Here is a 26774-nt window from a genome sequence, read left to right as displayed (position 1 = left end):
TAGTGGAGTAAAAGTATTGTAAATTGTAAATACCAGTACAAAGATAATGCATGTTCACGTGTTTTATTGTTTTCAGAAAAACAACAAAGATAGGCTACAAATAGTGCTTAAGGCATAGTTAGTATTTCAACACAAGGTGGCATGAGTTAGTCAGTTTTTCTGATGTTCAATTCAATTGCATAACATTTGTTCTCACCTACCATATGGTTTTAAAAGAATATATGTACATGTATTTACAGTAGGCACACAGAAATATAAATATTATAGTAGATTCACCAACATGCAGTTACAGTGCAGGCATTTCATTTATAATAAGCAAGGTATTGCAGACGTTTAACTACTTCAATGGCATTAAATACTGATATTTGGCATGTGCGAGTGACACTTCAGTTTTCAGCTACATCCTGTGGTAAAACTATCAGTTTACAGTTTACATGAAAATAAGCAAAACAAAACCCAGCATTTCGGTAACAATTACATTTGAGTGTAAACACTAAGTGCTAGACATGCAGCTAGGCCACATGTGCTCTCGTATACAGTATAATTTAAGATTACCTGTAACTAAACGTTTTGATGCAAGATCTTGTTTTTTGCATATTTGCTGAGTTCAAAACACATACCGTTGGCCATTTACCAAAGCGTACAATTGTATATTGTGTTTTTTTCCTACTTTCCAGAAATTATTTCCATTTATTTCAGTAGAGTAAAGACACTAAGCGAAACAAAACAATTGGCATCAAAATAAATGTACAACCATTGCACACATAAAAAAAAAGAAAAAAAGCCTAAGCTTATTTCAATTGTATTTATTTTGCATTCAGAAACTTGAAAATTGGTTGAGAGAGATAATCCAACACAGTGCACTGTAAATTGGCTGTATTCGTTCAAAGTTATACTATCATGCATCGTCGTGCAGTTAAAAGTGCAGTTTAAAAAGTTTTAAAAGTCTGCCTGTGTGTACTGTATATTAAGTATACAGTATTAATGTCAGCAGTAATCTGTTCACAGTGTTAAATTGCCAATCCCAGAGTCTCAAGTTTGCTTCAGAAAATGGTCAGTAAAGTAAAGTATACACAATAATTTGCTAAAACAAAACCATGTATGGTTTTCAATTTGGTATTGAAAAATGAATTTAAAAAAGTCTTAAATTACAACGGTTTCCTTTAAGATCAGGCTGCGCCAATACCTATTTTTAAGACAGAATGACAAAAACTAAATACTGACTTGTAATGTTTTCTACATTTCTACATGTGTGAAAAAAGTAGAACAGATAGTCACTTAGCTTTGCTTTGGTTTCTAACATGTAAATGCTTTTACTGGACAAATGATTTGATCAAATACTGTAATGGCTTTGACTCAACCCACTATACTGCATTCATGGCCTCCTGTATGCTTAGGTTCCGTTCCCCTGCGTGAACTCTGAGATGGTGATGTTGACAAACAGTGAGGCTGGAGGGATGGCTGTTCCATCTTTAGACAGGAGATTTATGTGACGATATCCTTGGATTTGCACATTTCGGAAAAAAAGTGAAGTGACATTACGATGAGCTTTGAAAACACATGAGCCAGTGTGTGACATCTTCAGCACTTAAAACACAAGACGCTGTCTCATCTGAAATGCATCCACACTATGGGATTGCTGCAATAAATTATTATATAGGTTGTTGCTTGTGTGATGGCTGTTATTTATGTTGTATTTATAGGGCTACTAACAGCACTCATACACTTTGAGAAACCTTAAAACACATTCCACCATAAGGTAATTTATACATTTATGTACTGTATGTATGCCAGTGATATTTTACTCATTCAGCTACACAGGATGACAATGTTTGGCTTTCATATTTTTTATCGTTGCTTACCTGCTTGAATGCACGTGAATGGAAGGGTGAATTGTCCAATAAAGTCATTCCTGGATGCTTTGTCATAGTCTTCCGCCACAAAACGAACCAGGGCCAACTCAGGGGTGTGAAGGACAAAATTCAGAGTCTCATTCCACACCGGGTTAAACCCTACAGGTAGAGGGCAGCAGATGATTACATTTGGACCTGTGTGTCTTTGTTACACGTAATAGTTTTCAGATCAATATGCTATGCATTATTGTATTATAAAGTAATACAATACATAACTACATTGTTACATAGAATTATATTATATATTGTTTTCCTTTCTTTGAAGAAATGTTGAACTTTGGGATGCTCCATGATAGAAGACCTACGGCGGTCTGTCGGCGATTGGACTGAGCTTTTTTTTAGACGTCTAAAATACATCTAAATAGAGCGCCGAAGTCCTGGCGTAACTCGCTCATCCTTCCACGAACCAGGGTTCATGGAAGTTTTTCTCTATGGAGAATAACATTGTGTCATCTGAAAATCGTCTCATATAATAAGAATTGTGGTCCAAAAATAAACTAACTGTCTCAGCGATATTGTCGGGGAGGTGGGTCTGTATTTTTGATCACTTCACTGCTCAGGCCACTTGACGATTCTCTCACCATTGTTATTAATGTGACTGGTCTCTTCCTTGGCCTGATCCTGTGGCACTCCATACACCTCCACTCTGACCAGTGGGTCCACTATAGAGCCTTCTTTTTGGTTCACCTTGGGAAGCTGCTGTCCACTGATCACCTGAAATAACACACATACACACACACACACACACACACACACACACACACACACAAAGGTTTGAGATCCAAATCCACAGACATAGTGAAATCATTTCACAGTGAAATGAAGTCACAACAACCTGGGTTGACCAAAATCACATTTTCTTTAGATGAGACAAATGAAGGACAGCATTTGGATTTGAAAAACACAAACTTGTGAATAGAATGCGTGCTACTGTGCACGGAAGTACAATAGAGACATTACAAACTGTGTGAATGTGTGTGCAATATATGTTTTAACATTTAATCCTAGTACATTTTCGTTTCTGCCAGAAAATATGTATTATTATTTTTCCTTCCACCCAGATAAGATTACATTTTCATCAACTTGCATACACATGCCCATGTCACAAAAAAAATCTCTTTACCAATGAAACCCTATACTTCATTGACCAGAGTCGACTATTGGCCTATACTAGGCCCGTCCTTTTCCCCCTCTACACTCAATATCTTTGCCGAAAAAAGCCAAACTACAAGCTCACAACATGTTGGCACACGACACGTTGTTCGCTTATCCGCCATTATCTCAGAATGTGGTTAAACCTGGATGGAGAGGCGGAGTGGTGTGTAACCCTCATGGTTCTCCGGTTTTTCTGGATTGAATGTTGTGCCACTGTTCCTCATGAAGTCGGGTTTGAGTACGTAGCCACAGCCACCGTTCTGCCTGAACAACCCATCATTCAGATCCATGGCCAGTCCGGCTGTCTGGAAGTTAAGTGCCACTTTGAAGAGGAAGTGAGGAGGAAGGGAGGGGTGAGTAACAGACAGTGCAAAGAATTGGGTTACAATCAAAACTCAGAAACACAGAAAGCAGTTGGTTTGTTGTTTGTTAATAGTAATACTATTGTTTAGAAGAGAAATTAAACCAAACCAAATCAATTAGCATGAGTTGTAACTCTGTTAGATTTGGCTTTGTACCACATAGCCAATACTGTACCGAAGTATGTTATGATGCAAGTATACATTACAGTATCATATCGATGTTATTGTCCAAACGTCACTTCCTGCATTCCATATGGCTTCACAATGCCTTCAAGCCATTTTAATTGAAAAGCGACTTCACTTATCATGAATGGAAACAGCAGCATTGGCAACTAAGATGCTTAAAACATTGCAAACAACAGTTTCCATCATCGTGCGACATGCATTCATGTTGCAACCAACCGCCATACATAACATTAGAAGCTGACTACGAATGCTCAGTAATGGTGGATGATGTTAGTGTGAACCGGCGAGTGACAGAGGTCTTTCTCCATACCTATCTGACAGCCCACATTCCACAGATCATGGGGGTTGTAGTTAGAGGAGTCAGTCCTCATCCCACTGGGGTAGATCCTGCTCAGCTGCCTCGAGTTGTGTCGCACAAAGTCAGTCCCTGTTACAGCAACAGACGTTTGAGTCACTCACACCCACCTATTCCTTATTACAGATAACATTTACGATTCACTGCAGTCAAAAACGTTAACATGGTGGTGACGGACAAGGCTTAATGGAAACACTTTATACTGTATGTAAAAATATATATAATAAAGAACCCACATTTACACGTCTCTGTTTAAAATTCACCTGCATCCTTGATGAGCTTCCTGGACTTAGACTCGGATAAAGACGACATCTCGTAGCATTTGTTGTGCAATCGGGCATACTCAAAACCATGGAAGTGGACACTCTTGCAGTAAACCACCAGGTCTGACAGCTCTCTGGATAACTTAGACTTGGTCTTCTGAGGAGAAATCGCAACATAGATACACAGATAAAACTCTTGTAAATGTCCTGCCGTTTCCCGCCTAATTGAAGAGAAACACAATGCTCACAAACCTAAATTAGAAGAAACAAGGGATTGAGAGACATTTAGAATTGTGTCTACAAGTATCCTAAGTTTGCATCTATGGAACAGAATTCAAGACAGAACTGCCTCCAATATTAACGTGAGAGTGGTGAACTCCCAGGTGAATTGATTACAGTTCACTCTGAAGGAAGAGAGGAAGGGGAACTTGAAGCCAGGTCATTATGTCCATTTCATTGTGTCCATTTCCTGGAGAATGTCCCCATAAAAGTAATGTTTTACAAAGGTTCTGTAATTAAAATATACATATTTTTTTGCCCAGGCTAAAAGACTGTTACTTTTTGATTTTCCTCCCTTCTCTGTTTCCCCCCCCCACTGTCTCCTCTGTGTCCTGGATGTCTCTTCTTTACCAGACTGTCCTCACTATCTCTTGCTGCAGGTTTGTGTATATAGACTCCTACTTGTCCTGTTTCCCATCTGTCTTCTCTCTCACAAAAGCTAATTAGCTATTCCGATTAGTCCTTATTGTGAAGTGGAAGCTACAGTATTTCTTTACCAATGATTAACAAGTATTAATCAATAATAATTGAGCATTACTTAGTCCCATTTGTAAACACTATTGTAAAGGGTTGTGCTATGTTTTTATCATATTATATATAAACATATGTATACAAATGTAACTAATAGATTAATCTATTTGTTAACTATACTTAATCTGATGCTTTGCTCATGTGTTTGGGCATCATCAACATTTATGACCTATTATTTATTTGTATGCATACACATTGTATCACATACTGTAGATTAGTCATGTACTACTATGCACTTTGTTTTTCTCTCTCTAACTTTTAACTGATGAGCCAGGACCTGCACAACCAAGAATGTCGCACACGTTACTTGTAATGTGATCTGATGTGACAATAAAGATTGATTCTGATTAACCTGTAGAAAAAAGGGTCACCATGTACACACCATGTTAACACCACAGAATCAGAAACATCTATATTGTCAGATCACAGTTTTACAAGTAAAAAGGTGGGTGAAACTAGTTTTTGTGCATAGTTATCGTGTTATGGGAACTATGCACAAAAACTAATTGAACTTCAGATGCTTTCATTCCACCTGCTGCTCGGTGACGTTCCGACACTCGGCGGGCGGGTGTTCCTCAGTGGGGCTCTCAGCGTCGTCGTCGTCGCTAACTTCATCTGTAAGGCTATCATCCAGACAGGTCTCCAGACCACCAATCTTCTTAGCTTTCAGCAGAATCTTTCCCCGGAGTTCCTACAAATGAGAACCCACAAAAGAGGCATTCAGAGCAGAGGCCAGAAAGTGCTGCTATCCAAACGTGTATCCAAAGACACCATTTCCCCCCATGATATGTTTCTGTTATGGGGCATAGCAGTGACACTGTTACATCCTATATTCAATTCTGTGAAAGTGTTTGTATTCCCACAAGGACCATTACAGTTTTTAACAACAGCAAGCCCTGGTTCAACAATGAAGTGAGATCGCTTTGTAGGGAGAAACATGCTGCTTATAAACGTGGAGATATGGGGAATTATAAGAGACTGAAATATGAATTTCAGCGTGCCGTGTCTAAGGCTAAGGCCTCCTACAAAGTGAAGCTTGAAAACAAACTGCAAGCAAATGACATCAAAGGTGTATGGCAGGGTTTGCAGGACATCACTGACTATAAAACCAAGCACCATGTTCCAGATCTGGACCCCTCCCTTCCTGGGAGGCTTAATGATTTTTATTGTCGGTTCGACAGTGAAGACCATCAGTCCCCCTCTTTTCCAAGAGAGCAGGGCGACTCTCCACCCAACATACATGAACATGATGTCAGACTGTTGCTCCGTCAGCAAAACCCCAGAAAGGCGGCAGGGCCTGATGGCGTGTCATCTGCCACACTAAAGCACTGTGCCGACCAACTTGCACCTGTCCTCACTTCCATCTTCAACTGGTCACTTGAACTCTGTACTGTGCCTGCTTGCTTTAAATCTGCGGTTATCATTCCTGTCCCAAAGAAAAATAATATCACCTGTCTTAATGACTATAGGCCTGTTGCCCTAACATCTGTCATTATGAAAGTCTTTGAGCGACTGGTATGTAAACACCTGTCCAGCATAGCACTAGATCCCCACCAATTTGCCTACAGAGCAAATAGGAGTGTAGATGATGCAGTGTCCCTCTGTCTGCACAATATTACTCAACATCTAGAATCCAGATCCACCTATGCTCGTGTACTTTTTGTTGATTTTAGCTCCGCATTTAACACAATAGTGCCTGGGAAGCTGATTTCAACCCTACAGGAGCTAGGCGTCAGTACACCTCTATGTAAATGGATCTTTAATTTTCTATGTGACAGGAAACAGGTGGTCAAAATAGGTGATCTCGTCTCGCTGTCGAGGCTCCTAAACACTGGGGCCCCCCAGGGGTGCGTCCTTTCTCCACTTCTGTACTCTTTATACACTCATTTCTGTCAATCTCACTTTAGTACAGTTATGATGTATAAGTTTGCTGATGACACATCCTTAGTAGGTCTTATTACCAACGAGGTGGAAACCGACTACCGCAGAGCAGTAGAGGAGCTGGTGAGATGGTGTGAAAGTTACAACTTAATCCTGAACATCTCTAAAACCAAAGAGATGTTCATAGATTTCAGGAAAAAGAAATCGTGTCCCCTCCCCCCCCTCTTCATCAATGGGGAAGAGGTAGACAGAGTTTCCTCCTTCCGGTTCCTAGGGACCACCATCCATGAAACCTTATCATGGGATCTTAACACCAGTCTCATAATAAGCAAATCACACCAGCGTCTCTATTTCCTGCGGCAGCTTAAGAAGTTCAAAGTCAGCCAAGCAGCCATGACTCACTTCTATAGGGCCACTATTGAAAGTGTTCTCACCTTCTCCATGCTTGTCTGGTTTGGTCACACAACCTCTCAAGACAAATCAAAGCTGGAAAGAGTAGTACGTTGCGCATCAAAAAACATAGGATGCAGCCTCCCTACACTTTCCTCACTCTATTCCACCAGAATAATTAGAAAGGCAAACAAAATCATTGCAGACAACTCCCATCCTGCACATCACCTCTTCAATCTCCTCCCATCAGGCAGGAGATATAGAAGTATCCAGAGCTCTACATGTCGCTTCAGGGATAGCACTTACCCAGTAGCCATTAGACATCTGAACCAATAGTACAGTATATGCATATAGCACTTTTAAAAAACTGAATGTAATTTCATATGCTGCTGGTTATTGTATTGTACTGTCCTTCTTGTTTGTGTATATGTTGAGTATGAACCAAGACAAATTCCTATCAACTTGTTGACATGGCAAATAAATTATTGAATCTTGAATCTTGAATCTTGAGTGGGCGTGGCTTTTTGGTTCCACTGAAAATCAACCATTAATTTTTCCAATAGAGATTTACAAATATATTTATATAAATTATTTTACGCCTAGAATCAAGCCATCCAAGATCCTGGTGAATCATGCCCATAAAACCTAGCTTTCTGTGAAAACATTAGTTCTGATGAAGTGTGAAACCTGAAAATGGCACGTTAGCCTAAAAATATGTCAATTGTGTAGAGTTTCTATGACATTTAAACGAGAAACTCCTCAATAGGACAAGGGCACAACATTGTCAGTTTCCTGGTCTAACATGATGTCTCTCTACACGAATGCAGCAATGTGACATTGCATTATGGGATAGCGCATGACCTCAGAATTAAGACCATATCCTACAAGGTAAGCATTTAGTTGCCCCACTTCCATATAATCACACGCAGCAAAGTACTGTGATTAACTTCCATTGCTACTCACAGAGCTTGCATATTCTTTCCCATAAACATTGATTGTTGTTAAGTGCTCTGAGCCTCTGACTGGAGAAAAGCTGATAACGAATAACAAGGCATAGACAAACCATAACGGTTTTTAGAATGCCTTTCAATTATGAATGATTCTCAAAGTCCTTGATTGCACTGAGCAGAGGAACTACCTGAAATCCACTGAGCAAATGTTAATTTCAAGCAATGTTAAAGCTCTTTCAGTTGTTTTTAAAATACATGAAACTATGAAGCAGCGACCACCCCCCCCACTTCTGTATCACTTCTGAAGGACATGTGAATAGTTATGGATTCAAATGAAAATCTCTAATGACTGCAGCCAATAGAAATGAAGAATAGATAAAAAAGAGGCACTTTGAGGAAAACAAAATACAAGATAAAACATGTATGTATCATGAGTTTTAAGAAGTGAACATTTAACAAATAGTCTCTGTCGGGTGGACACCTCGTGTCCAGAACTGTTCATTTTCAGGATTCAAATTCAAAATCTAAAAGTAAGCAATCTGCAAGCTCAAAACGTGGTGCTTGCTGATACTTTTGAAACAGTACGTTTGTGTGATGGGGTAAATCAAGCATATGATCAAGCAGGGCATTGATTCGTTTACAAAAACAACACACATTTTTTGAATGGAGATAAAAGGTTTCCACTCGACAACAGCGGAATTAAAAAAAAAAAAGCCATAATAAGTGGGAGCTCAACCTGTGGAGAGGGTAGCTGTTGGGGGTCCTGCTCGCCCAGTGGGCTCCTCAGAAGAGTGTCGCCCAGGATTTGGTCCAAATGTCGGGCCATGACAGTCTGTTGCTCCACACTGCAGTGGTTTTCCAGGGACAGAATGACAGGAAGGTCTGATGCCTAACAGGACAGAAAGGAAAGCCAAGAGAGTATATTGGATTTTGAAGGCTCCATCTTTAGAATAGAATTGTCTCTCACTCTTTCTCTCTCTATAGATTGCTAAAGTCCTGTCGTCACTCGCTCATCCACTGGTTTGCGGAAGTAATTTCTCTATGGAGAATAACATTGGGTCATCTTAAAATCGTGTCATATAAGAATTGTGGTCCAAAAATAAACGAACTGTCTCTGCGATATTGTCAGGGAGGTGTCTCTGTGTCTCTGCATCGTTTACGAGTCAGTCACTCATAGGTCGGACGAAATCAGACGAGACGAGAGACAGAGAAAGTAGCACACAGTCACACACGCACACACACACACACACACACACACACACACACACAAGAGAAGGAAAGAGAGCGTGAATGAAACAAGGGAGGTACCATAACAAAGTGATAAGATAATATGAGGTTTTCCTGTCTTATACAGCAGGACACAATATTGTCACAGTCTGAGTGGGAGTGTGGGTGTGTCTGAACCACCTGCATTCTATCCCCTGCAATCATGCCCACAGTATTTAAGACTCAGTCTCTCTACAATCTCTGCCAGATTGTCTTGTGACCTTCCACGCACCCAAGCCATTTTTCAAGCCTTGTTTTACTGACTTCTGTTTGCTTCTTCTATACCACGATTTTTTTGCCAAGCCCCTGCCGGTACCTCTGCCCTCGCTGACTGCCTTTGGAGATTGACCTTGCTTTGTACTGTTTTGATTTTTGCCTGCCCCTTGCCTGTTTTGACTTTTTGGAATAAAGACCTGCTTTCAGTGACTTTTGTGTCTGCATCCTGAGTCCTTTCCACGTGTGCCTGACAAATATAACAGACCCAGTGTGTGTGTGTGTGTGTGTGTGTGTGTGTGTGTGTGTGTGTGTGTGTGTGTGTGCGCGTGCGTATGTCTCACACACACTCCTTGTGTATTTAGTTTGTCCTTCCCTCAGCCCCCCTACCATAGATGTCTGTCATGACACACAGACACACACACTGTGTACACGTACACACACACAGACCATGGTTATTATAGTAAAACTAAGGAAAAAGACGCACAGACACAAGCCACAGACGCACAAACAAACAAGCAATCTGCTGGAAAAACAGCAAAAATAGTGAATCTACAAGCTCAGCTTGTAGGTCAAGCTATTTTTAAAATTGTGTGCGAGTACTTTTTCCGCCACTGCTAAAAAATAACCGTTAACGATCAATCCTTAACAGCCGTGCTCTCACCTTGAAGGCGTACTCCCCGACGGCTGCGACCACGTCCTTGAAGAGGATCTTGGAGGTGAGCGTGTGACCGTGATAGACCACGGGCTCGCCGTCAGCACCGTCCCAGCAGTCCACCTCCACACAGCGACAGCCCCGTTTCAGAGCCCTGGCAACACACACAGACATCATACGCTTTTAGTCGACTAAATCTACAGTTGATTTTGTTGACTGAAATGCACGTTGGCGTGGTATTTGCGCTGATTTTACACTCGGTTGCATGTTGAAAATAGCCGATCTACAAGCTCACGACGCGTCGCAGCGCGACACGTTGTGAGCTAATAGGAGGGGATGTGTGAAATAGACAAAATCTAATTTTATGATAGGTTCGACCAAATACCTCTGTACCTCTGCAAATATATATATGCACAATAGAGAAAATAGCAGATCTATTATCTATTTATTATTATGGGATAATATAGCTTTCTTTAATGTTTGAAATTTGGGGTTGCCACAGGAAAAACGTTATGCTGGTATAGAGAACGAACAGGGCAATGGCACAACAAACTGCATCTATTTACCTGTTATTGTACATGCCATCACAGCTGCCATGCAACATGTGAAAAGGTGAATCCCTTTTAGTGGTTTTCAAATCAAGGACCCCCCATTCCCCAAATGAATGTATTTTGTGCTAGGGACCGCGATACAAGATTTCTGTTGTTAAAATGTTTTCCATAACAAAAAAAACATCACATGGATGCACCTGGGACGTATCCTCAGTGATGTATCCTGAGGTCAACGGGGTTTGGGGTCTACCAACATCATACCCCTCACTCAGGCGACCCAGCCTGGGTTGATCAAATCCCGACTTACATCCCAGTAGCTACCCTCGATCAGTCCATCAGGGAATGAGCAAGGCCACACAATCCGTTGCTCCGGATCTACTCTGCCGGGACTGGGAGAACCAGATTCTGGCCCGTGGAAGGACCAGGCTCTGTGGGTTGACTCCTGTCCGTGCCCCTCCTACGTCTCACCAGGTCCACATTTTTGTAGATAATAAAGGTAGCAGATCTGAAACCTCACTATGAGCCGCATGAGGATGCAACACACAGAAATGTCGAGCAGTAATAATTGGCATAATGACTAAAGGGAGAAAGTGTGTCACATTGACGTGTTGTGATCTGCTATTTTCAAATAAAGTGGTTAAACCGATTGATGCTATATTAACAAAAAATATATATAATTTATTTATTTTTAAACAAAATGTAAAATTGTGTTGTCTGTCCCCAAACAAATCTAAGAAATTCTATAAATAAAACAATAATAACTAGATAAAGTGCCCCACGGGGCAAAGGTCTCCACCAGGGCAGTTCAGGTTGTGGCCTCCTGGTGGCACTATAATAGGCTAATGTGAAAAGGATATATTCCTCAGCCTAGTAGGAAGGTCTGTGAAAGATTTCACGTAAATTGCACGCTGCGTTCATGATTTCAGGAATTTTGTTCAAAACGGGCCAATCCTGCAAACTTTGAAAGCCAATGTTAGCCAATTAGGATGGAATATGAAATATCGGCTTGAACACATGACTATAGAGATAGTGACGGACAATAACGGTAAACATAAGTTTAGGGTTAGGCATACTTTTACTGGGGATAAATTTAGGAATAGGGTTAGCTTTTGGCACCGGTTTTCTGAGGTTACGTTTAGGAATAAGGTTACGTTTAATTGTTTAACCATAGCTTACTTAGGTTATGTTTAGGAATACCAGTCTTTAGCAGTTACGCCGGATGTACGCCGGTGCGACTTTGTTTTGAGGCGAGTTCGTTGGTATTCGTTTGGGTCCCGGGCAAACGTTTAATCTCTCTTTTGGGCCTCAACCTGAAAAGTTTGGGAACCAACTAACTGGATGTAGGCCTCCAGGCTGCTCTGCCCTCGGAGCTGGTCGTCCATCAGATAGGTGTTGTGGGAGGAGGAGATGAAGTAGTGGCTCAGCGGCTGGCTCAGGTCCTGCTGGCGCTCCCGACAGCCGGGTCGGAAGATGGAACCGTCCTTGGAGCACAGGTACATCTGGAAGCCGTCCAGAGACATGCCCCCCTGCTGCTTGGCTGCAGGCGAGAGAGAGAGGACATTGTTGCTGAAACCTCTTATCTCCATGTTTTAGATTTTTGTGGGGGGGGGGATGAATGTCCTAAAAATGTCCTACTTCAGGGGTTTTCAACTGATTATGAACCAGGGACCACCACCCTGACTGAGAATTAACCTGGGGACCATCATTGTTGTGTTGGGAGGGGGGATACGGTCGTGGTGTGGGGGAAAGAAATTAACCTTCCATATTAAACTCATGTTGCTGTTCATTGTAACTTACTCTATGAGTAAGCAGACACTTGCGGTTGATTATGGGCACATTTCTTTATAATGGTGACTCAACCAGGCAAACCGGTATGGTTTCCCTTGAGATTCTACCTCACTTTTCTGTGGAACTTCTTGACATCAGACTTCCCAGTAACTGACGACATCGACATAATTTGTCACCAGATAATTTCCTGCATTGTTTCTCAACTTGTGGTCAATACAATAAATTCAAATATGAATCTTCACTTTCCTACATTACTAAATGCATGGTCAGGGACCACATGCAACACCTTCACGGACCACCAGTGGTCCACGGACCACCTGTTGAAAACCCATGTCCTACTTGATCATACTACAGCGTCACACACGTATCTAAAGTAACAGATCCACAAGCTCAAAGTGTGTCGCTTCGCACCGCATTTCGAGCTTGTAATTTAGGACATATGAGGTTTCGACACATTCAGGTCACAAAGAATACTAACTGGTTCAGCGACAGTTGAGTTTTGTGGATCAATAGTTCTGCTCAATAGTTCAGCTCTGACAATTAACATAGATTCCATTACATCACGGTAGGCTAGTATTATAATTATTAGAATGTGTATTATATAAATATCTAATGAACATCTTTGGCCATATGTCAATGTCATACATAAACATAGCTTTATTTTATTTTTGGCGTTTAAATCTTCTACAAAGTCATTAAAAGATCCCTGAACTTTCCAGAATAATTGAGCGAATGTTGGTTAAATAATAAATATTCATTGCATTAATAAGTCATGGACAAACCTGTGCCAGTTTTGCATGTTGAATTAGCAATCTCAAGCAAGTTTCAAGTCTCTAGATCTTTCTATCGTACTGAAATGAATGGAATCCAGTGGCTTACTCAAAGATCAAACAAGCCACCTTTTGAAAATCAATATGTCAGGTATAAGTATACTGTGGGTCATGATCAACATGCCAGACCTCCAGTATGGAGACAAGCCACGAGGTGTACCTTTACCAGGGTCATTTTATATTTAACCAGAACTAACAAAATAACCAAAAGTACAATACAAAAGGTTAGTTAAACATGTCAAAGTCAAAAGGAAATACAATTTTAAACTGAAAATGTGTTAACATTTCACAACTATTATTAACAACCTTGACGTGTAGGCCTCTATACCTATATCAGACGGTTCGTAGCGGTCAATGAGCTCCTGGGCATACTCTGTGCTGCGCTCCCCTTCCTTCTGCTCCTGGGTGAGGAAGGACTGCAGCTCGTCCAGTGTCAGCCTCTCTCCGTCTGCAGAGAAATCCTGGAACACCTTCCACACCTCGTCCCTCTGTGTCAGCATCCTGTAGAACTGCACAAACTCCTCCATCTCCAGAGAGTCGCTGTCTGACTTGTCGGCCATCTGTTGATCAATTGGTCAATAATTAACCATCACGAAGACCATGAGGCCGATTCTACAAATGCCTTCTAAATCAGTGGTTCTCACACTTTCAACATTCTTTTGAAAATGTTCAAAAATAGCAGATGTGCAAGCTCTGCAAGCTCATTTTTATTAATTTACATTTTTAAGTGTGCAACCACTTCATTAAGGAGCTTTGTGTCCCCGGGGACGCAAACACAGAGTTGCACCACTTACTTCACACGGTTGTGATCTTTATTTTGTTTTGACTTCATGTTGTCTATTTCAGTTTAATTTTGATTTGTTTCGTCAAATTAAAATATTGTGAAAAGAACAGGCAGCCGTTTTGTCTGAATGTAATCCACATTGTAAATCACTTTGGACAAAAGCACTATATAAATGCACCATTTACCATTCATGGATAAAACATTATTAATGGACTGTCATCTGGAAACACATTTTGAGGTAGCGAAAAGATTGGGTGTGAGTAGTGGTGGAAAGCAACAAGTACATTTACTTAAGTATTGTACTTAAGTACAATTTTTGAGGTATTTGTACTTTACTTGAGTATTTACAATTTACAATACTTTTATTTCTTCTCCACTAGTTATGTGAAAACTTTAGTTACTAGTAACTTTGTAGATTTTGATTAACTATATAAAACATATAAACACTATTTGAAAATAGAAGATCTCCAAAAAAAAATGTCGACTCTCTGTTTGAAGACTTTTTATTCTGGTGAATTTGCTTTATTATTTTCCTCTAAAAGGATATTTATTTAAAAAAGCCTGTTTTAAGACACAGCATTGTGAGCTTTGTAGATCTGCTATTTACAAAAGTACATTTTGAATTCCAGACTTTTACTTGCGGATGTATTTCACCATTGCAGTATTGATACCTTTTCCACCACTGCCAAAAAGATTGGGTCTGAGGAGCTTACCGTGAAGAGGTGCTTACCGTGAAGAGGAGCTTACCGTGAAGAGGAGCTTACCGCGAAGAGGAGCTTACCGTGAAGAGGTGCAAAGAGATTGGGTGTGAGGAGCAAAGATTGGGTGTGAGGAGCTTACCGTGAAGAGGTGCAGAGCTTACCGTGAAGAGGTGCAGAGCTTACCGTGAAGAGGTGCAGAGCTTACCGTGAAGAGGTGCAAAGCGTGGCTCTCCTCCATGTCGGTGTTCATCATCTTGAGCAGTGTCCGCACCTCCTTGAAGTTCATCCGCCCATCTTTGTTCTTGTCAGCCTTCTGAAACCAGTCCCCCACCCACCTGACGTGTGGCTAAGGTCAACTCCAATGTGTGCTTCAATTGTAGTACTGTAAGTGGGTCAGGACTCGGGGTGGCTTATTGTCGGTAACTCGTGGGAGTCTGTCCCTGTTATCCCATTTTGACCCGAGATCAGATTCTAAAAATGTCTTCTACATCCTGACAGTTTTCTGAAAAAGCTGTTTCTATGTCAGTCGATTTTTCAAAAATAGCAGACCTACAAGCTCGTAGAAAAATAGCAGATCTACAAAAAATAGCTATTTTTTAATAGCTAAATTATAACATAATGCCGACTTGCCGTACCAAAGCCGTGCTACTCATACGCTGAGTTGGTGAACAAAAATAGCAAAAATAGAAGATGTACAAGATCACAGCATGTGACGAACTCACGATGCGACATGTTGTGAGCTTGTAGAATATATTTGAAGTTTTTCAGAAAACTTAGGTCTAAATGGTATAAGCCTAAACAGCATGATACATTTTTTTATCGTTAGCCATGTTACAATTATACTCTCAGCATGATCTTGTACAGTGAGTATCAATATTTTCATCACCTTCTGTTTTGCTGCATGAAAACAGTCACCACAGCAACAAAAAATCAAACCAGTGGAGTCAGTTCAACACCATCTCCTCCATCCATGAAGCCCACCCACACCCTGACGAAAACAAACTCCACCCCCACATTGACCCCACTCCCTCCCTACACAATCAATAATCTAAATCCTTTCCGTACCGGCTCTGCAAAACTTACTATGCATTTATTTATCTTCTGTATTTTTTATTTGTGACTTCTCCACTTACTGCACACGAACTGTCTGTAATCTCTAACATTAAATTCAATCAATCCATCGAGAACAGCCCCGAATAAAACCCACTGCACTTACCGGCTCTGCAAAACTTACTATGCATTTATTTATCTTCTGTATTTTTTATTTGTGACTTCTCCACTTACTGCACACGAACTGTCTGTAATCTCTAACATTAAATGCAATCAATCCATCGAGAACAGCCCCGAATAAAACCCACTGCACTTATCGGGGGAGGAACACTTGCTGAACACAACAACTGGAAGGATACTGGTCGAGCCTCTCTTTCTCGTCCATGTTTTCGGCCTTGTGGATCAGCTTGCGCATGCCATGGACCCAGGCCCGTGCCTCCTGGGGCGAGTCAGCCACAAGGTCCAGGTTCCCCTGGCGGCCGTGGAACACCAGGGTGAAGCAGCGCTCTGCAGGGAACTCCTCGGCGATGCTCATCAGCAGCTCTGACTGGTGGCCCTCCCGCACCACCTCCACATCGCTCACAGAGACTGAGAGCAAAGATAGATATAGATCAGTGCTTCTCAAATATATAATATATATAAATATATAAATTAGCAAGCACAAAAGATGATTGATATTTTCATCTTTTGTGCTTGCTAATTGAGTATAACACTCTGATTTTGTTGATATTCAAAATGAAATATCATTGTCAGTGCCGATGTCAGCGATAGCAGTTGATTTAGGAAAACAGTTATTTAGTTATAATTATTATGATGAAATGGGCTCTATTTTCGTCCATGCTAAACCCCTTATCTCTAAACTACTTTGCCTTTTTTACTATTTTGATTTTTTTTTTTGAATTTTTAAAATAGCCAATCAACAAGCTCACAACGTGTCAATGTAGATTGGCTATTTTAACTATTCAAAAATGTTTTTCAAAATAGTAATAAAAAACTAGATAAGTAGATAAGGGGTCTATGGACGAAAATAGAGCCCATTATGCTTACTGTAGGTAATTATACAGCAATGGATTGTTTATAAAAGTAGGATAGTCATGGTCCATGGACATGAAGGAATGAGTGTGTTATGTGTGTAGCCCGCCCCCCAGCCAAGACACGGTCCGTAAAAGTCCTGCCAATCGTGCTCAGCCCTATTGGTTGCGTGTTGATTTGGCGAATAGGAGCCTGGTTTTCGAATCACGTACGACAAATAGCAAAAAGTGGTTAACCTAAAGGGTTAGCAGGTACAGACAGTAGCCAGGGGGTAGCACCAAATTCTGGTCCCTGGGACTGTGGGACAAGCAATCTCTGTGGGACCCACAAGCTTTTTGGCTGCTGAAGGAACTCATGGAACCGTGACATGGCTGTCACAGTTGCTGCCTTGCTCAAACGCTATCTCAAGTACTCCTGATCTTTGTGTCTAAATAAGCATTTGTGTATACAGGCCCGGGGTATCGCCCCCCACCTCAACTGGACCATCTCAACCCCTCTGGTCAAAAAAACTAAAAACTTTGTTTCATTTTAATTAACAGCGTTTCGGCATCATCAAGCCTTCCTCAGCGTGTTAAGAAAGTGGTCAGTGGTGTCGAGGAGGTTTGGAATAAACAGAGTCACCTTGAATTGTGTTGAGGCAGGCTGTGTGTTCCATTGTAATGCACAGGGCTTGTTCCAGTATTTTAATACTAAGTCTGAATTGTGTCTGTCTCATTATATTCTTTAATTGTGTTATAAGTGCTACCATCCCTGATCCCATGCAGATCTCTCTTTGACAGTGGTCAGTGGTGTTGTGTGTACCGGGAGGGACTGATAGACAGAGAGACAAGGACTTCAGCTGCTGTCAGTAAAACAATATATATTTTTTAAAGAAATCACTACGCGCGTGCGACCGTGCGTCCACATAACACACTCGCCCCCCAACATTGTCGACTATAGCGCCGGCCCTGCAGTGTGTATGTGATTAACACACTATCTCCTGAGCATTTGTGGTTTCCCTCAATAAACAACCCCAGGCCACACGTGCCTGGTTTATGTTTACAATATAGAGTATGACCAAATGTACTAGGTATATTGTTGCTGTCAGGCAGAAATTTCTTCTTAAATGAATGCCCTACAAGATAATACTACAGCGTCACACAAAAGCATCAAAAGTAGCAGATCTATCTACAGTACAAGCTTTGATCTTGTAGATCTGCTACTTTTCCTATTTTTTTTATTGAAATCCTGAAAAGTAGGAGACGATATTAAAGGGAACTCTGGGATTGTCTTTTGGAACTGTTATCTCCATCAACTGATTCCGGATAAGCGGAAGGATATGGATGTATTATATTAGATTAGATTGCGGATAATTGATCCATTTTGATAATATAGTGAGTGATGTTTATTTCTAAAGATATATAGAGCTTTTTATTAGCCTTTATTGATAGAGATACTGTAGTAGACTGATAGGAAATGGGGAGAGAGAGATGGGGAGTGACACGCAGCAAAGGTTGTCGGGATCGGTAGTGGAACTGGCGACACACTGTCAGGTGGCATTAGCAGCCTATAGGTGCCAAGGCAGCTACGCCAGCCGCCTTGGCCAGCGAGATTTATTGTGTTATGAGTGGTCAATATGTCATTACTGCAGAACAGCAGAATACAAGATAAACACAAATGGCCTGGGCCGGCCTAGCAGTCCAGGCACCAAGGCTGGCAATCCAGGCTGACAGTGTGTTGCAGGTTCGATCCTGAAGATCATTTCTGCGCATGCACTGGCCATATATGGAGCGTCTTACTGGTAGTATTGGACTGTAGTAAATATAACTACTTAGTAACTTTACACCAGTGTCTTCCCCCCATCTCTCTCCCGAATTCCTGTCGACTTACTGTGTATCTATCAAAAATATATATATTACAAAAAAAACACAGTGCTGTATACTACTCACATGTGGAGTGGCCCCTTCCTGCCCATCTGGACTTGTACCAGATAGTCGCCCTATCCTCAAGGAGACGGAAATGTCTCTGCTTCTTCCAGGAACGTGACTTGACCTTCCTCAGCGTCGAGCCCGCCATCATCACCCTGAGGTCTTCATCATCTTGGAGACCTGGGCAGTCAGTTAAACAATGAATTAATTAATGAATGAATCAATCAATCAATCACCACAGAACATTGCATGTCACAAAAATGAACATGTAAGTGAATACAATTTGCTTAAGATATGATTCACTGCGTTGCAATCAGCAACTCATTAAACACTTTATGGTGCAAGATGTTAATCAGATGTCATCTGATTAACTGAAGTTTTAAATCACTTTGGTCTGTACAATCCATGTTTGTCTGGAATCCAACAAGTAAGAGGAGGCAGAGGACAGGGTGAGATGGAGGCAGAAGATTCGCTGTGCCGACCCCTAAAGGGAACAGCCGAAAGGAAAAAAAAGAAGATGCCTAAACAACAGCCTTTTATTTCAATATGGTATTGCTGTATAGCCTATACACTATACAGACAGTGCACACTCGATCTTCACAACAGTAATCTGTTACAGTTCCTGTGCACCTAGCCTATAAACTGTCATCTGAAAATTCAGTTTGAATCAATAATAGGAATGTTTGAATATATAGGATTCAGGCCTACTCACCTGAAGGATTCATCGCTATCCTTCACTTGTGCCAAACGGAATTTGCTGCCAAAAAAAAGGAAAAAGGAAAAAGTTCTAATATTAGGATGCTTTTCCGCCCTGAATTCAGCATGGCATGCATTTGTTCAGATAATACACCAGTGGTTTTCATCCACTGCAGTGACTGCACCCCTGACATTGTTACTTTATAGCACCTTATATAAACGGTATGTAAATATGTCAATATTTCCCAGTTTTCCCTCTGTAATACAATATGTCATGACTCATGAGGAATACTTGAGAGAATAACAGTTTCCATAAGATGGGTTTAAAATACTTAAACCCTTAACCCCATGCCATGACCCCATAGGGGATCATTCATGAGACCAGCATCAATTATCTTGGTGAAGAGACTTAATTGGTCTTGACTCTTCTTGGTGTAGGCTACTAGGCTATACTGTAGACTTAAAAACAATGATAACTGATCAATTCTGAGGCACCAGCTGTGTGTGATCAACCCTGATCTACACAGTCAGTAACAGCATTATGTTAATGTATATATACCGGTACTTCATGCCATTTACATTTACTTGGATATGCCTATAAATTATATTTAGTAAACGTAGGCCAATAGCTACTTCGCCGTACGACGGTGTCGCTCCGTTCGCCGAAGCTCACGTTGCGGTGCATGAATATGCTACGAGGCTACGAGTTGTGTCTGACTTCTACAGTAGACTACCTGAATCTCAGAAGAATCTGTCAGTGAGTCAGCAGCACCATACAGTCAGCATATCAACTCGACAACATCCATTACGATCGAGTCACGACCCCTAGTCATTAAAACCTTACACATAGCTACCCGGTACTATTGTTATTTTATTATTATGTTTTATTTGTATTTTATTATTTGTATTATAATAATAATATTATTATTATTAGGCTACTATTATTATGCTTAAATCCCTGGGAAGCTAACGTTAAACGTTAGCATAATAATGACTTTGCGTCCCTTAGTTAGGCTAACGCGGTATCCTCAAATTATGCCTATCCGGTGCACATTCAGCCTGTATTAAAGGGAAGGCTATACTTACAAAATATGAAGGTGCCTAAAGTCAGTGACATTTACCCGTCTGAAAGAATAAATAAAAAACAAACATGCATGCATTCGGGCTATCTCTTGGCTTTATTCTCCGTCCGCGTCTCTGCCAACTAAATAAATTCGTCTGCAGCTCACCCACAGTAGATCAGAAATCATTAGTAGCCGACTCTGTGTAATTAATACACACAGACTGTAATAATACCTACACCGATAAAGCTAGCAGCCATGATGCAAAAGTAGCCTGATAGGCTGACACTAGACTTCAACTGAGTTCAATTAGGGGTTCACTGACTGCCCTGGCTTGCTCATGACAGAGTCATGAGTGCCACATATACATGTATAACTTTCACTTTCAGATCTCGCACACATGGTTTTCCCTGCTGGTACGGGAATTCAGTTTGGGGTTTTAGGCAAATTCATAGATTTACATTTATGTGATTTATTGCTGGCAGCAATAAATCACATGGCGTAAATCTATGAATTTGCCGCACAGCCAAGTCTCTCTCTCTCTCTCTCTCTCTCTCTCCCTGTGTGTGTGTGTGTGTTGTGTGCAGCCACACGTGCACATATACATCACATTGATTAATATGTAAAGTAAGTATAGCCTCTAAGCCTTGCCTCATAGGGCAGGAGCCTATCTCCTGTTTCTGTAGCGTGAGGCAGCTTGATGTACAACTTAGTACAACCCCTGGACTGTGAGGCTGGACATGACGCAATGTCGCAGGGACATCCAATGCAACCCTTGATGCTGAGTGTCAAGCAGGGAGGCACTGGGTACCATTTAGAGTCTTTGGTATGACCCTGCCAAGGATCGAACCCCAACCTCCCAGTCTCAGTGCGGACACTCTAACCACAAGGCCACTGAGCTGGTTTGATTAATGTACAGTAGCCTATATATTCAGAATAAACAAGTATGCCAATAAAGCCAGCAGGTTTAATTGTGGTTGTAAAACTGGATCCTTTCATTCATTTCTATGTTGTACGATATGGAACGTTACATTTGTGCTTGGTGATGTTTTTGGCATCTGATGTGGTCAGTTTGCTGAATCACTGAAGAAAACCACAGACAATCAGTAGACCCAGCTGTTTCAACCCATAAATCCAACAGAAAAATGCAGAATAATCAAGTTTATGGTACTGTATCAGACGATGTTGGACAGGCTATGATATCAATTTAGCTGAACCTGTTATAATACATTTTACTAGGAAATAATGGTCTTGATTGTATTTCTCTTTATATATTTGCTAAAAAAAAGAGAGAGAGAATTAAATAGCAGCCACAACCTGCAGTGTTGCTGCGACTTCGAGCTTGTAGATTGATTGACTACGAAGCAATTTTGGAGGGAAGTCAAAGAGCAGACCAAATAAAATACAGAGCCCCTTCAAGTCAAGTGAACTGGGCTTAAGTTTAAGACAATTGGTTGCATTTTTACTTTTCATGGATTAACATTTGAGTAAATTCAACAGGTTATATCCCAAATAATGTATATTGTAATAGCATGAGTGTTGCAACATTCTGTACCTTTATTTTTTATAATAGCTAGCCAAATATAGAAAGTATTGTTTCCCAGCTGATCTAATAGGACCGTGGCATTTTAGAACATAATACTGAATTATCTCTATGGAACAGGGCTGGACTGGGACAAAAATTCGGCCTGGTCATTTTCGGGCGAATTTGGCCCAGACCGGCCCACCACAACCAGCGCACAGATAGTAGAAACTCTACCGCCCACTCCGTCGAGGCACACACAAACAAACAAGCCCTAATACCACCGCTTTTACAGAACAACATAAATGATACACACCAACAGACAACTCTACAACCCTTTGTTGCTCTCACAAGAATTCTGGCAAAAGGATTAAAGATAGAAGAGGGTTTTTTCTTGTCACTTTGCCGGCCTGTCAATTTTTTTTATTTCTTTTTTAATCATCATAACTTGAGCACCCCCCCCAGATATTGAGCTTGACCCAAAACTGTTTCTATTAGGTCTTTACCCACCTGGCCATAAGATTCAGAGTAGCGAACAAAGATTTCTGGATTTATGTTTACTACAAGCCAAAAGGGCTATAGCCTTATCGTGGAAAAAGATAGGCAAACCCAGTATTGCTCAGTGGTTTAGGGAGTTATCACTTATACTTTGAAGAATAAACAGAAGATGTTTGATAAGATATGGGGAAGGTTTATCCAATATATTACGGTTAATGATTTATCTTATTTAATGGTGGAAACTGAAATTGTCTAATTGTATTCTCTGTTGTTGTTACCATTCAAGTGCCATTATTTTATTATACTGTACTTATATATGTATGTACTATATGTTATTGTTTTGTTTTTTGTTTGTTTTTCATTTTAAGTAATTGTATTGTATTGTCTGTATTATGTATTGTTTTGTTGTATTGTCTGTTTGTCCAAAAAAGAAAAATGCAATAAATATATTGTTAAAAAATAAAAGAAAACTGTCGCGGCCCACCGGTAATATGACCGGTACGTCCTGTGGCCAGTCCACCCAGTATGGAAACACTTCTCAGGAACATGCTTAACTCAAGTGGAAAATGATAACCACAACATAGATTTGGCTATCATGGTCAACTGCAGCTATCTGAAAAAGGTTTGGCTATCATGGTCAACTGCAGCTATCTGAAAAAGGTTTTGTGGATGAATAACAATGAAATCCTGAAAAGAAAGTCTTCCTGTGGCCTGTGATGCCTGTCTCCATAAGTTCCTGTCTTGCTTTCCTTTAATTGTCCAAACGGATAGCCGTATAATCTAATGAACGTCTGTGTATGTATGGTCGTGTGTGTGTGTGTGTGTGTGGGGGGGGGGGGGGGGGGGGTTTCTGGGGGGTGTTCCCAATAACCTCTGATAACCCTCACTCCTTACAGCCCCCCCCCCCCTCTCCACACACACACACACACACACACACACACACACACACACACTAAGTGAGAATTACAAAATGTTTCCAGAGCTATGCAACTGCTATGCTCTGCTATGCCAGTGAGGCGAATGATAGAGGGAACACATTCATCATTTTTTTTGTTTTGTTCTAACACCACAACTGCGGCTAGCCACCACCATTTTCCACCACCCCTCCCTTTATATACTCTCTTCTTTTAAGTATATCATGCATTTCTATTTGGTGTCTTTCAGTCAAGTGAAAGTGTCAGACAGTGGAGTGAGGCTATTTTGTTTCTTGGGCAATCATTTGGTTATGCACTAGATAAATTAAACACACCCTGCTCCTCTGGCCAGATCATATGCTTTCAGAGTTATTTTGAGGACAATGATGAATGCTCCTGGACACTTGCTTTGGGGGAGATGAGTCACGCAGGGCTACATACTTAACTGGACACACACACACACACACACACACACACACACACACACACACACACACACACACACACACACACACACACACTTGCGTGCATGTATGTATCACAGAATAGACAAGTAAGTCATCAGGAGTGGCTTGCATTTGTAACACTGTATGTTTTCATTCATTTCTATGTTGCACGGTATGGAATGTTGCATTTACTGTTTGGTGATGTGAGTATGTTATGGTTCCCTTGTTCTTAACCAAGGCTATTTCTTTGTGCACACAAACCCAAACATAAAGTAGCATGCCCCTATTGCCCACTGGTCCAATAAACTCAAGTATCATAAGAATGATGATGATCCAGCCCTAGGAAGCAAGCAAGCTTTGCTCTCAGCTAATTGGAACCAGAGAGTGAAATATGAGACAGAATCAAAACAGCCAGCACAACTCCATCAACAGAAGAAACACAAAGGTCGTCAATGAATCACTGCTAAAACTTCAAAGATTCAAACCCAAACTTTGTATGTTTTAAAGGGGAAAGATCGAGTCGTACTTACCAAAAACGAAGGGATCTTACTATGTCTGAGCATGGAAGTGTTGCAAAGATTTCCAGAGAAGGCTATGCTGTGATAGAGAGCTCTCCCAGAGAGTGCCTCAGAATGACTGGGGGTGGTACCACCCTGTTTAGGCTGGTCTACAAGGTGGTCCAGAGTGGTGTGTATGCTGCGCTGGTGTATGTATGGTTGGTCCTATACTGAGCTCCAGACATTGGGAGTACTGCCTGGGGACTGCAATCCCAGCACGAAGCCTTAAGAGACTGGGAGCGTCCAAAGGAAAATCTGGCTCAGCCTCTCTCCACCCCACCAGGCTGGGACAGGGAAACTTGACTCCCAGTCAACATTGCTGCATGCTGGTACACTCCTCCCCCCCCTCCCAGCCTTCCTTCCTTCCTCTGCTGTATGGCCACACCCACACTCCCACAGTACTCCCATCCCTATTCCCTGCACCCTCCCTGGCTCTGCCTTCAAATAATTGCACCGCCTCTCTGCTCTGATCCAACTGGATTCTCCACTCTCCCTTGGTTGCTCGAAGGGCAGTGCCTCAAGCAGAATCTGTGTATTATGTATTAGACCAGATTACACAAGAGGACTGCGCTCATGTACATAATACATATAGGTACTTTATATGTGTGTATTTGTTTTATTTTTGTTTCGTCTGTGCTACGTTGATATACAGTTGTCATATTATATGAGGTTTTATTACATGTGTATAGTGTGTTTCCAACAGGGTTGGAGGGAGGTGTAGGTTATTGTAATCTGTTAATACTTTGCATGATGCATAATTTATATGATCTGAATTTTAAAAAACTTACAAAAGACATTTGCACTCGAGGAAAGTAATTAAGTAGGCATGAAGAGAGGAAACAAAACAAGTGAAAAGAAAATCAATCATATGTCTGGCATTATATGTTATGCTGCTTGACACTAGGATACCATTCTGTGTCAATTTAGTTTCTGCCTCTATACTGCGATGAAGAACAATATAAATGTCTGGTTGAATATCTGAGCATATATAGTGCAGTGTGTTTATCTACATTAAGTGGGGAGACCAATCAATGCTGATCAATAACACTAGAACATGCATGGCTATGTCATAGCCTATGTGCCAAATAATTTAGATAGATTATTATGTTTTTGTTCTTCATTTGCTCCATGTGCATTGCAAATATAAAGGCTGGGACAGCATTGACTTTCATGGCACACATTGATATGGAGCTATGGTGGTGTTTGGTCAAATGATTGATAGAGCATGTGGAAGTATTCACATTTTTCTGCATTATACATTTTTGGTTAAACAAGCCTAAATGCTAAATGCTGTCCACTAACATTATTTGCTGAGTCCACACAGTCCACTTCCTTGCTGGTCAATGGCTAGCAGCTTTAATTAATTAGATTTTGAGATATTGTGTAGAAGTACAGGAAAGGCCGGTCACCAAAATCAGTGGTACATGTTCATCCTTGAGGGAGATGGTTAGTATTTGAAATATGTATTTCCATTATCTTTGAGTATAGAAAATCACACCCGTGTGACACCCACTCTTATCATCATATCTCATTCCGGCCAATCACAATTTGCGTCCTCACTTTTGTCTCGTTTTTACGCAATGTTAAACACTCAAAAGTGGCCATTCATTGTCAATGGCATACAATGTTTGAGACAAAACAATAAGTAAATCTAATATTTATCCGAAAGAAGCAATATAGTTATTGTTCATTTTCAATTGGAGAACCGGCTAGTTCATATAATTAAATAGGACGCATCTTCCTTACATTATGCATGTTCACAGAGTAAGTTCCAGTTTACATCACCTGACAAGTATGTGACATGCAGCTCAGAACATTGAGCACACGCATCAGTGGTGTAAATCTAGGAGGTGCAAAGGATGTGCCTGGATGTGCAGGTTCATTATTGTTAATGTTCATTTTCAGTAAAGGTAATCAAAATGTTCCTAAAACGTAAAACATTATTATTATTTAATTTATTTGTAATACGTTTTTTGGAAAATGAAAAGCATCAGTGAAAAAATAAATAAAAACAAATGAAAAGGGTAATTAGCACCTC

General features: G+C 40.8%; 1 protein-coding gene across 3 annotated transcripts; it reads right to left on the bottom strand.

The window, feature by feature from the left end:
• Positions 1 to 47: 47 nt before the first annotated feature.
• Positions 48 to 25052, bottom strand: LOC308330791 (1-phosphatidylinositol 4,5-bisphosphate phosphodiesterase delta-4-like). 3 transcript variants are annotated; one of them, XM_080785827.1, is made up of 17 exons: positions 24710 to 25052; positions 19755 to 19799; positions 19431 to 19526; positions 19064 to 19222; positions 16463 to 16691; positions 15259 to 15388; positions 13897 to 14128; positions 12286 to 12487; positions 10409 to 10553; positions 9002 to 9154; positions 5577 to 5735; positions 4235 to 4388; positions 3927 to 4043; positions 3212 to 3390; positions 2495 to 2627; positions 1863 to 2012; positions 48 to 1500 (listed from the first exon to the last, which is right to left on the bottom strand). In XM_080785827.1, exons 2-17 carry the CDS (start codon positions 19765 to 19767, stop codon positions 1394 to 1396), a joined length of 2358 nt encoding a protein of 785 aa, XP_080641953.1. In that variant the 5' UTR covers positions 19768 to 19799; positions 24710 to 25052; the 3' UTR covers positions 48 to 1393. The 3 variants fall into 3 exon arrangements, with proteins under 3 accessions (XP_080641953.1, XP_080641952.1, XP_080641954.1); XM_080785826.1 differs by having other exon boundaries at positions 4235 to 4391; positions 24710 to 25050; XM_080785828.1 differs by lacking the exon at positions 19431 to 19526 and having other exon boundaries at positions 4235 to 4391; positions 24710 to 25049.
• Positions 25053 to 26774: the final 1722 nt, after the last annotated feature.

Source organism: Protomyctophum bolini (genome assembly GCF_963924005.1).
Source record: "Protomyctophum bolini genome assembly, chromosome: 16".
NCBI lineage: Eukaryota > Metazoa > Chordata > Actinopteri > Myctophiformes > Myctophidae > Protomyctophum > Protomyctophum bolini.
Note: the sequence above shows the minus strand (reverse complement) of the source record. Positions and strands in the feature narration are given on the sequence as shown.